This window comes from Chlamydotis macqueenii, chromosome 1, assembly GCF_036417535.1.
Source record: "Chlamydotis macqueenii isolate bChlMac1 chromosome 1, bChlMac1.mat, whole genome shotgun sequence".
Taxonomy (NCBI): domain Eukaryota; kingdom Metazoa; phylum Chordata; class Aves; order Otidiformes; family Otididae; genus Chlamydotis; species Chlamydotis macqueenii.
Window position 1 is genome coordinate 13445725 of NC_141556.1, and position 12786 is coordinate 13458510.

Sequence of the window (12786 nt, forward strand, 5' to 3'; positions counted from 1 at the left end):
AAAATAAACTGTTTTCCTCTGAACATTATTCTTCACTTCTCTGGCATTATTGCTAGCCAGAACTTTGAAAGTAGTTACTAAAAATAACATCCTGAGGGTCACTGTTTTGTTCAAGTATGAGACCTATAAGCTAATCTTTCACTCTATTTTAGTTTGCTTCTGAATGCAGGTTTTTTTTTCCCCTAAGAGTAAAAAGACCCATAGTGAGATTTTTACGTTCTTTAATTTAAAGATTGTATTACAGAAAAGTTTAAGTAAGGAATCCTTATAAGGATTAACTCTTGACATAATATACTGCCAAGATACAGTGTAGCTGCAAGGGCTCTATGTGAACCTTCATATACGTTGCTTTCTTACATACACAGTCGCTGAACAACAAAAATGGTATTTACCATTGGTATGAGAAGACAGTGGTATTTAAACAGTCCTTTTACCGGTATGTTCTGGTTTTCCCAAATTAGAAACTCGCCATATTAAAACTGTAAAACCCTATTATACAGAAAGCTAATAGAGATGAATTTTCTAAAGATTGCAATTGATGAAACATTAAAATGAAAACTAAGGAGTGTTGATTATGTAGAATGGTTTCTCTTTTACTGGCAGGTCAAATATACTAGAAATGTACAAATATTTTTGATAATCTAATTTCAGATGAACTCAAAACACTGAAGTAACATACATAAGCTAAGAGAATTCAATACTGTTCCAAGGCACTTACTGAATCTCCATGACTAGATGAAAACCAGAACAAATTAGGTCTGACAATTAAACAGTATATAATATAAAAATAACCTTTTGCTTACAATTTACAAAATGTATTACAATCTTTATCTCTGCTAACCTGCAATTCTGGCTGTGTGTGTCCAGCAATTTTTGTAAAAAACCCCAGAAACTATTTTCTAAAACTTCAGGGCAAATAATTTACAAATAAGGTACACAAAAATTTAGATCATGCAGAGATTTCTTACATCTTCTGTTAATATTTTACGATTGCAACTTTATCAAATTATATACTTACTTGCCCTGTACATATACAAAATAATGCATACATGGTAATCAAACGTTAGCAAAAAGTAGTCCATAAACACAATCTGTCAAAAGTATTACTATATTAACATATGTCTACAAGCAGCGTGTAACAGGGTTAAAAGACATTAAGGCAATAATACTTGAAGTTACAAAAGAAATCATACGTAATACTTTCTCCTAAGTGTAATAAGGCAGGTAGATGGCCCCAGCAAAAAGTTAAGTTGTAATACTGGAATCCACTGTTGTGAACAATGTTTCAGGTTTTGCATGGGATGTACTGTAAGAGTGTACCATTTGGTAGTTAGATCTACACTGCTCTGTGTTAGTCGCCCCCCAAAAAAGTGGAATACTAGTTTTGTAGTTCTCAGTGGCACTTGAGTTTTCCAGTATAACTTATTGATAGTATGTCCATTGGTTCTTGGATCATGTCCATTCTGAAGGTGGCTCTCTCGGTCCTCTGGGCTTTCCACAGCGGTTACCGAAACCTAAGGAAAGAAACATACTGAATACTTCTATCCACTCAGACAATGCAGACTCACAAATGTTGGCAGCAATCAGAAAAATCACTGTAAGACAAGCTCCAGCTCTTATGGAAAAGGTTTATTGTCAGGGCTAGAAAATGACTGTGTAGTATTAGGAGTTCTAAAGGCACTATGGCCATAGGAAAGACAAACACGAAGAATTTGTATGTAACTATAGTTCACTATTTAAGCCTCGCTTGGAACATACTTCTCAGTAAATATAGTATTACTGCCTTTGTTGTCATTTATTGATTTTTTTTTTCCTTCTCTGTGTACCAAAGCAGTTTTCTCAAGTATTATTTCTGAAAGTTTTCAGCGGTCTACAGAAATTATACCTCATTTGACTAATTCTGTATTTCATACACTCTAAAAAACAAAGAGTGACAGAATCACTCATTCTGGGAAAACCTCTTTCAGCGATGCTGAAGAGACAAGGCAGGCATACTTGTCTGGGTTCTGCACCTCAGTGAGTCGAAAGGAGATAACAGCATCAGCCATCCAAACTATTACTGTTAATGAATCTTCTGTTTAAATCATCTAGTGATTATGCTTTGAATGAATAGTAATTACCAATATCTGTTACTTCTGCAGGGAATTCTGAAATTTGACCTCTTGTATCAGTGGAACCAGAAAAAGAAATCTGAGGTGAAATGTCAGTTGGTGTTTTGTTGCTTCTTTCAGGGCGATCTGGAAAACAGACACATTCCCCTTACTGTAACATTCATTTAGTCAGCACTGCGTGAACACTGTTTTTAAGTACAGCTCAGTCTGGAACACAACTTGCATCAAATATTTGTTACAGAAATAAAGATTTAAAAGCTGATTTCTTATTTCTTAAAAAAACATTTCAAAATTGTTTATGAAGCAGATGTTCAATGACAGTGACACATTCCTGTTTGCCAAATATGTTTGGTTTTTTTAAAGTTTGTATGGCTATTTAAAATCCCATGTAGCACCTATTTATAAATGCTAGCGTGAGCTCATGCTAATACATCAATATAAAGGCATCTGTTCATGTTCCTTCTAAACTAAAGTTACTTATGTCATCCTAAGCACTTATCTCTGTTGCATTACTTGTAATGCACTTACGCCATTAGCAAATCTGTAACATTTCTGAAAATATTTCCGAAAACTGATTATTTTTTAAAAATCTACCAGGTGTTTAACATGCAGCTCCAAATGGACTGTACAAGCCCATTCAAGCACATGCAGAAGACACATGGCACACATAAGCTTCCAGCTGAAACAGGTTGCTGCAAAGATAAACATCAGCTGACCTACACTCCTTACTGAAGCCTTTTCAGAAGATCAAAAATTAAAGCCTTCGGTAAATATGCAACATGCATATATATACACACATCATTGCTGAACTTATTTCAGGTTTATTCCTGTCTTTATGAAATTAAAGAAATTAATTCACCAACTTTTACAATTTCTATTGCAATAACATGGGAAGGTTCTAATTAAGCTGAAAAATATTGTTATTATAATATGCATTTAAATTAAGTGGTTTTTTTTTTTTTAAATTCCATCACTTACCAGGTAGTACAGGTGAAGTTGTTTTCAAACCCTGTTAATGAGAAATATTTAAAATAAGTCTAGAAAATGCTTCCAAAATACTGAAAGAACATCAGAAATTTAAGATGACAAAAACATCTTCAAAAAATACACAACATCCATGGAAATATCTACTTGCTCCTACATTTCTGATCTGCTATTATACTGACAAAAGAGATGCTACAGTAGTTAAAGAATTTACTATCAGAACTTTACTTAATATTTAATAAAAAGTTAATTGTCACATTACAAATTATTTGCAAAATTAGGTAGTTTAGTTCCCATATTAAGTTTACAGTCTCTGAAAATTCACATCTATCTTTTTTGTCAAATTTTAAGTGGTGTGTAAAGGTGGCTCTAAAGTGTATTCGGGGCTCATAAAAAAAAGCATGAATGTAAAGAGGATTTCTATGCTTTTGAAGTTTTGCCAGCTGTTATGCTGGATTACTTTGAGCAACTAGTAGACTGATGTGAGAAGTGAAATCTGATGGGCAGAAAAGGGTTTGCTTAAAATAAATATGGATATAAGGAAAAACTTTATCAGGCAGTGAAACAGAGGACATAAAGTCTCCTTCTCTGGAGGTTTTCAAGACCCAACTGGATAAAGCTCTGAGAGCCTGGTCTGAGTTCCAGCTTCAGGCAGCAGCTTACATGAGAGACTGCAATTCTCCTCCAGCTTGAATAAGTCTGTGATCAATTAAGGGCAGACAGCAAGCTCCATAGAGTAGAATATTTACCCTCTTAAAGCCATAATTTCAGGTATATTAAGGATGACTTTTAAAAGTACTGCTGAACTTACAAAACCAGATAGTTTTCCTGGAAAGAAAACATGCTCCTAAGGCACCAGTTCAGCAGCTCAGGCAGAGGAAAAACTGGCTAGCTGTAGATGATCAACAGCTGTGACTGTTTACCTATGTATTTTGCTTTTTGTTATAGCTCCCAACCAGACTAGAGATGACTGATTAGTACAAACTTGTCTCCTGTACTTACTGTAGAGACTGTTTGTTCAGCGAGAGGCTGATCATGCAATATGCTCCACTCAGACTCTGCAATCATAACTGGCTTCAACAAGGGCGTGCCTAGGAAAAATTAAGTCAAACTCAACATACTTGAGTTCTCTCCATGATGCAGCATTAGAACACAGCATTAGAAATGTGCTATAAAGCAACTTTATAAAATTAAATGCTTGTAAAAAACATGAATCTCTCTTTATACAAAGAGCTTTCAAGATAAGGGAAGATTCCACAACAGAATTCAAAACACAAGATGCAGTGTTTGCATTATGGACATTTATTTCCTTCATTGAAGGCTTCGTAACCAATAGGAAAATTAGTTTCTTTTTCAATAATGTTTTAAAAAATTTGTTATACCAGCTGTGCAGTAATAGTAGATCTGAAAAAGACATACTAAGTAAAGAAAATAACACAAGCCAGGACAGCCATACCTGTCCTTTGCTGACATCATGCAAAAACACAACCAAAATTGAAGTGGTTTTAGTGATTCCAATACCAAAGATTTTTTTTAATTTTCTTTCTTTTTTTTTTTTTTTTTTTAAGAAAAAACGCTTTTTTTTCTTGTGTTCTCACAGAAAAGAAGCAAGTCCATAATACCCAAAGAAAGGATTGGTTTTGACCTGAACTACTGATGATTACGATGCTCAAGGAACCTGTTTACACTATTTCAATGCTTTTGTTCTGAAAATATCTATATTAACTACTTTGGCAAAGAATTTTTGAAAGTTTCACGAAGTGACACAAAATAAAAGCCTCAGTAAATAAATACATCATACTGTTTTTTGGAAGACACCAAACATCAATCTAATTTATCACTTGATTTCAATTAGGTTTTTTTTTTTGTTCTGCCATTACTGGCTTAATGAATAAAATACAGAGATATAAGCACATCATTTGTAAGTGTCAATTTTCTCTTTCAGTTATCCTTTTGATACAGGCAAAGAGTAAACTACGTTAAACTTAAATAAACTGGGCTTGTTCACTAGATACAGTGCAGTGTGAGATGTCATCATCTTTCCTTTGCCCAGGAAAGGAGAATCGGACAAGCACTGTTCATGTGTTTTCCCATTCCCTAGCCGGGAGCAGTACGAAACTACCTAAAATAGTTGGGGAATTCCCTGATTGTATTGTATTTCCCCACTTTATCTCATTTCCATACCCTTCAGATTGAAAACCAGCTCCACTAAACTCAATATTGAAGTCTCCAATATACTTAAATATCATGTAACAGCATGCTTATTCAAAAATTGAGAAATAATTTGACTGTATTCAAGGCTTGTGAAAGTTAAACCTCAAAATAAGCCATTACATATGCTAGATTTCATTCCATTTTACAATTTGCTCCAATACTTTTTGGAGTAACCAAAAAGCAGGGCATTCAAATACACTACTGCAATGCATTTCACATTTTGTCCTCAATTATCACCAAACATTAAAAACTCACTCTGTTCACTTGCTAATACAAATGATTCTGGTGTTCTTTCTGGGAGCGGGGGAGAGGAATCTTCACTAGTATCAGCATCTAAATCAAATACGACATTTAGGTAAGTTAAAAAACACACTTAAGTTTCCCTCTTACATTTTCAGAAGTTGATCTTTTGATACATGAGATCATCCTAAACTTTCTATGAAATTTAAAGCAAAAGGAAAATTTGCCCTAAATGTTATAAAACATTTTGATTTACCATACTAACGCCTTGGGCGCAACTTCATGCTAACACTATCTTTATATTAAGGGAGTAGGATCAGTTTGTGTGTTATGAGAGAAAGAAAATACATTTTCAGTAGAGAAAGAAAATAATTTTCAGTCCAAATAGATATTCATTGGTAAAAAGTATCCAATGGATACTTTTTCTTCATTCTTTCAGAAACAGAAGATAAGCAGAATTAACAGTCTGCACTGGAGTGGTATCATTTGCTTCTTGAGCAAGTAACTTGCCAATAACTGTAACCAGAGTAGTTCTGTAATCTAATTGCAGTTCATTACATGTCTATTTGCAGCCACGGCAAGTGAGAGTTAAGCTCATTACAACACACTGGCTTCTTGAACTCTCCTGCAGATACTGGTAACTACACAGTTGGTGCCTGCCAGCTGAACCACTGATGAAGCTCCCAAACCACGGTAAGAAGCATGCTTCTTGCTGCTTTTCAGGATTGCATCGTGCAACAGTAAGCTGTAGGGAAGCTCCACGTTAGCTGCTTCTCTACAGCCCCAAGTCTCGGGTTTCCTTCCCAAAGTCCATCTCGGGGCCCAGTCAGGCTGGCTCCCACACCACTGACACAAACTAGTTAAACAGTCTAGGGCAAGGTTTACTAGCCAGAAGGGTAAACAGCAGCCAGAGGAGATGGCTACCACTGGTGCCAGTAACACATCCTGCCCCCAGTCTGTTCCCTCTCACCTCTCTGGAGTGTACTGCACAAGCTGTTCTGCCAGTAAAAGCCCCACTCCTGCCTGCTAAGGAATTTGGAGTTCAAATTAAAGGTTTAAAGCAATTCGAAGTAGCTGCTGCCATGAGAAGTCTCATCTGACAACTGTATTCTACACAGGATTCATAAAAATATGAAGTTACGTTTCAACTAATGAAGCCGTGAAGCTTGCCCTGCCAACAGGCCAGCAGCAGGGACGGGAAGCCACCGAGTTCAAAGTGCCTTCTCTGAGATCTGCTCCATCTCAAATTTACTATACAGCATAAGAAAACTCTCATTTATGGAAATAGTCTCTGTAAAAATCAGCAAATAAAGTCAATATGGAGTACACACTAACTGAAAGTGAGGTTTTTGAGTTTTGTTTTAGTTTGGGGTTTTTTTTTTGTCATTGTTCTTTTGTTTATTTTAGCCTCAGGGTACAACTACTTTTCACTTCATTTGAATGAAAAAGATTTAACTATGTGGTAAGATCATGCACACCAACGGCTATGATTAAGCAACTAGGGTGCTGGTAAGTTCACAGGCAAGCTCCTTTGATGATTGTACCCACATCCCCAGCTTCAGACAGAAGCGTCTTGAACAAGTACGAAAAATGAAAAAAGCCACTATAAAACACGGGTTAGATCAGTGGCAAAGTGATGTAACCCTATATTTCTGAGTTTGAGACGCGTTACAAGACGTGCAATCTGAACGTAAAATGGAAAGTGTTTGCTATCATACGAAAGGGAACAGGTACACTCTCAGTAACAAGAGAGAAATTACTGAAAAATAATATAAAAGTTTTAAGCCATTCCTGTAAAATCAGCAACATACCAGCAGCACAAAGGCTGTACCATTATTTCAGGATGTTTCTGATATGCAGTTACATGAAACAAATTATTGAGTGACATTTCTCCCATTCTTTATCATATTTACAACATATGACTTATTTTATTTGCATGTTCTTACAGCATCTACATAAAGAGATGTGTAGAGAGGTAATTATTTTCAAACAGTGCTAAACAGTGATTGCCTTGGGAAAGAAGCCTGGCAAAAAGCAGTATTGGAAAAATACCAGAGCATGCAAATCTACAAAAACCAAATCCAAGGAGGCCTGCTGGGTATAAACATTGAAGTAACTGTAACATAGAGGGCTTCATCTTTGCTACACAGAGCATTTTTAAAGGGTTGCAGGGCTAAAAACATACACATGTGCAAGTATTGTTTTGTGTGTGTACACAGTATTACAAAATCTATAGAAACAGATAATTTTTAAAGCTGCAAAATAGTTCACATTTCTGAATATATGACTTCCGGTGAAAACTTAGTTCCCAAAGCAAGTATTTTCAATAAAGCTGGCTCTGCATCTTGCATCATCTGATGCCTGAGCCCGAGCTCCAAGTCACATAGTCTGCACTGACTTCTGCAGCAAGGCCATCGCTGTAAGGAGCTCCGAGCACAAAAGCCTGATCTAAATACACACCCCATGTTCTCCTTTCAGCTCAACAGCCTTACTACGTGCTTTGCTGGACTTCGCACAGGCAGTTACCAAGGGCAAATTTGTTCTTCCCAGCTATGCCCTTCATCTGATCTAACTGTGCCAGCCTACCTGAAATCTGAATCTGCACATTTTAGGACCATTTGCCTTTGATAAATGATGTTGTAACTTCTTGCAGAAGCAGTCTTGCAAACCTTCCTCGCTCAAAAAATTCCAAAAAGCAGTAAAAAATTAAAAGCAACTGAATAATTTTCTAAGCGCTTCTAGAGCGGAACTTGGATTTTTATATGAACAGCAATATTACTTTGTCTCCTCCTGGCCATATACAGAAAAAGAGGAAAGCAGGAATAAATATTTACAGTGCTATTAAAATGTAGGAGCTAAATCATGAGAAACTTCAAAGACTGATACAGTGAAAAAGGTTACATCTACATTTTTAGGACCAACACATCAATCAGCAAGCATGAGTGTGATGTGTGTTTGGACAAGCCTGTTTAAAATACTTCAGCTACTCAGAACTGACATTATTATAGACACTTCCATGAAATTAGACATGGAAAGAAAATATGCACCAACCAATAACAGAAGTCTGCAATTAAGAATGCATTCATACCTTGCAATAAAGCTTTTGAAGTAGCTTATCAGAGTCTGTAGTACCAACAGTGTAACAGACATAGCTCACAGGCAAAATGAAAACTGGGAGGAAAAGAGCTGAGCCCTTTCTCAAGCTGCCATACTAGATTTCTACATGTAGAAAAATTACACTGTAAAGAAATTTATGTTGTCCAACTCGACAGATGCAATCAGGTTAAAGAGTAGCACTTTTGAACCACAGTGAAACCTACCTTTGCCATCTTCAGAACATGTTACGGCTGTTAAGTCTTGCCTAGCAATAGACATTGGCAATACTTTTCTGGCAGAAATGTTTTCAGTATTAGTGGCTGCAGAAACTGTGGCACTTGCGGTTGACACATTAGATGCGCTTTTGCTCATGGGTCTGTCAAAGTTCATCTCATCAGTGTCAGAATCATCTGAATGAAGAGGATTAGTAAAACAGAGGGGTGCTCGAACAGAGATAGTATGATCAACATTATCACTGGAAGGATGTTCAACTGTGGTGTTCGATACCAGAGAGAGAGTTTTAACACCATGACATAAGACATCTGAAGATATGTCTTCAGACACTGACGTACGCAGTGCATTTTCAGGCCCATGCAGTGACCACGTGGCATGTCCCTTTTCCGTCAGAGGCAGACGATCTGGTCTTGGTGGCGTATCAGAAACATGCTGACCCTGCAGACTTTCCGGTGAAGGTATTAAGGCTGTGCTAGACTGTGGCACACTGCAGTCCATACATGAGTTTTGAGAAGCACCTACAAATGAATCCCCTGAAATCTGTTCCTGTGGCTTAAAGCTCTTATCAATTACACAGGATGATACAGGCTTAATTTTAATTGCATGTCCCCTGTTCAACAGGGAGTTCCCATCAAAGCTTCGTGGTCCCTCCTGAAGAGGTACTTTCTTGATTTCAAAACTTAAGTTGCGCTCCAGCCTTTTCTCTGCACGTTCACTGGGTTCATTCTTCCCTGAATGTTCTGTTGACTTATTATAATTCTCATTGAGGTCTGTTGAATGCTCTGACGAAACCATGTGCAAAACTGGCTTTGGATGGTATCTGTCATTGTCCTGCCACACAGTAGTGACTGTTGGATAAGCTGATGGGGGAGACGGTGTTAAGATTGGTGGTACTGGCTGAGGCTCTGGAGGCTGCAAGATTTCTTCTTTAGCGTCTCCTTCTACAAGGCAACTGCAAAAAACCCAAAACACAGTTGTGTAAGTTTTCTGTATTTTGACAATATTTCAGATACCTATCCATCTATCTCTGCAGTAGTAATGCATTCATACCAATATTTAACACAAGCAGCACTTCCAGTGCATACAGACAACAGTTATAAAATATGACTAACGAAGTAGGCAAGAACTAAGTCAACACACTATAAACGTCTTTCAGAATATCACAAAGACAGGCATTCAGGCCACAACTAATCCTCACTGATCGTTCAAAGATTGCTCACATCCTTTCCCAGAAGCATTTTTTCAAAGAGCCTGTAAGAAAGGCCCTCTTGTGGCAGGATTTCAGTACTTTTTTTTTTTTGCTTTCTTCTTTCTTAAGAAGTGGCTCAGAGGAACTCAGCATATGGAATTCAATTTTCAATAAAGCCAAGAAAAATTTATTTAAAAAAAAACCTTACAGCCTGTTCAATACCAAATATCTTCCTTCACTTTTACTTTTCTCCACATGTCCAGGAGGATTTTATTTTGCTATTTGTGTATTTAATAGTTTCTCCATAGTTGTAAGGCTAATGATGCAGATCAGATTTAGCTGACATGAGATGCATGCTGTGTAAAAACCACTCACAGTAGAACATATGATCCAAATTACAGTGCATATTAGCGAGAACACAGCACTTATTACAGTTCATCTCAAGCTACTTAAAAGGAGAAGCTCTTCAAGCATATGGTCCATTGACTTTCAGATTAGATGCAGAATATTTGACTACAAACATTTTGCACAACTGACTAAAGTCTTGTCTACAAACAGGAATTAGGCATTTTCAGAGCTTTTAAAAATAAGTCCTTTCATTATGTAAGACTAGGAACAGACTAATAACTGAGGTGTAAAACAAATGAGTGACCAGAACAAAAATACAATGAAATAATTTAAAGAAGTGATATTTTCAATCCAGACAGAGAAATCACATCACAATAGACTACAGTTTGCAAAGGAGTGCAATTTGGTTACATACTTGAGCTGAAAAACCAGCCAATTTATGTACAAAGCTCAGATGACTTTCTGCTGTTGGCAGAGATGTCCTTCATGGGCAAGTAATAAAACCTCTACACAGACCAGCACATCATGTCCAAGACAGTGATATTTAGAAGACAGATGCTCCCATCCCTCCATGTTAGGGGAACAGACAGTTCCCAGGGTCACCAAGTCTTAACTGAAAAGTTCAGGTGGTCCTAGCACCAGAATAACCTTGAATAAGCAGGAGTCAGTTAAATGTTTGTATACCGTTAGTTTTTTGGAGATGGTCTATGTCAGAGACATCATAAATGACCCAAATCCAGCTCTGCAGCAGGAGACTTGGAACCTGCCCTTGAAGCTATAGCAGCACATTCTCTTCCCTTGAAAATGAAGTCACCAGCAGACCATGGACTGTATCTTCCTTTCATGATCCAACACCCTGAAGACCTGAATCTATTCAGAAGACTGTTCACAGTAATCATGTAAAATAGACTTTTATTTGCAAATGAATTGAAGGCTACACACCAAAAGCTAGAAAGCAGAGGCTTCCAAAAAGGCAAAAACTCTTACTTCCTACTAGATGACAGATCACTGTGACAGCATTCTCCTGCTGCATTTGTGTCAAACCTGGGAGAACACAGCTTATCTGGCAGGTCTGGAAGAAGGCGTGCCAGTAATAACTCTCATGTTGTAAGGACCAGCAGGATGATATGCAGATTATATTCTCCAGGCCCTGTACTTTCAGACTACTTAAATGAAACCTCCATGATAGCAGTAGTAGTTAATCACACATTACTAACTCAGATGAAAAAAGAGAATGTAGTTGCATTTTAGGGACCTGACAGATTCTGTGGAGGAAAAAGAACTCTCATAATGAGCCATCAGTTACATAATGAAACCACACCTTCAGAGCTAGGTGAAGTCTGGCATCCAAATACAATGGCAACCGCCATTCAGGTTGGAATAATTACAAAGCATCCAGCTCTGCCACTATCTATCTTGTTCCTAAAAATCTTTCACAGAGAAAGCCCAGTCTGAAACAAGGAGTCTAACACAGGTCTAACAGTTTTCAGTAACTGCAGAGGAGCTCCAAGAAACCTCATCTGGATCATCACAGACATTCACACGTGTAAGATGATCAGAAATAAGAGATATGTCTTAACAAACTCTTTTTAATCAGATAACCACCTAGACAGAGAAAGGGTGTCACTACTGTCAAAATATTAAAACTGTTTAGAGCCATGGACAGACAAGACCAAATAAAAAGCTTGCCATTAATACCACATCTTGTCTAACTATAAAATTACTACATCAGAGGGAAGAGCTACAGATGTCACCTATCTGGACTTCTGTAAGTGCCCCACAACATCCTTCTCTCTATACTGGGGAGATATGGATTTGATGGATGGACTAGTCAATGGACGAGGAATTGGTTGGATGGTCGTATCCAGAGGGCAGCAGCCAACAGCTCAATGTCCACAAGGAGACTGGTGACAAGTGGTGTCCCTCAGGGTCCGTACTGAGACCAGGACTGTTTAATATCTTCATCAGTTACATAGATAGTGGGATTGAGAGCATCCTCAGCAAGTTTGCCAATGACACAAGCTGTGCTGACATGCCTGAGAGATGGGATGCCATCCAGAAGGACCTGGACAAGCTCCAGAACTGGGCCAATATAAACCTCATTAGTTCAACAAGGCGAAGTGCAAGGTCCTGCACATGGGTCGGTTGAGCCTACCCCCAGTGTCGATACAGGCTAGGGGATGAAGGTATTGACAGTAGCCCTAAGGAGAAGGACTTGGGGGTACTGGTGGATAAAAAGCTGGACATGAAATGACAATGTATGCTTGCAGTCCAGAAAGCCAACTGCATCCTGGGCTGCATCAAAAGAAGTGTGGCCAGCAGGTTAAGGGAGGTGATTCTGCCCCTCTGCTCTGGTGAGACCCCACCGGG

The 12786-nt window shown here is 37.8% G+C and overlaps 1 protein-coding gene across 2 annotated transcripts in view; it reads right to left on the reverse strand.

Moving 5' to 3' along the window:
* Positions 1-204: 204 nt before the first annotated feature.
* PTPN12 (protein tyrosine phosphatase non-receptor type 12) overlaps positions 205-12786 on the reverse strand; it is a 78876-nt gene continuing 66294 nt past the window's right edge. The window contains exons 13-18 of one of the 2 annotated variants that reach the window (XM_086745926.1): positions 8870-9831; positions 5574-5642; positions 4098-4186; positions 3090-3120; positions 2121-2237; positions 205-1514 (exon numbers count right to left, since the gene is read on the reverse strand). In XM_086745926.1, coding sequence (XP_086602052.1) covers positions 1453-1514; positions 2121-2237; positions 3090-3120; positions 4098-4186; positions 5574-5642; positions 8870-9831 — 1330 coding nt within the window. In that variant the 3' untranslated portion in view covers positions 205-1452. Of the gene's footprint in view, positions 1515-2120; positions 2238-3089; positions 3121-4097; positions 4187-5564; positions 5643-8869; positions 9832-12786 lie in introns of both variants that reach the window. The other variant, XM_086745916.1, reaches the window with a different exon arrangement.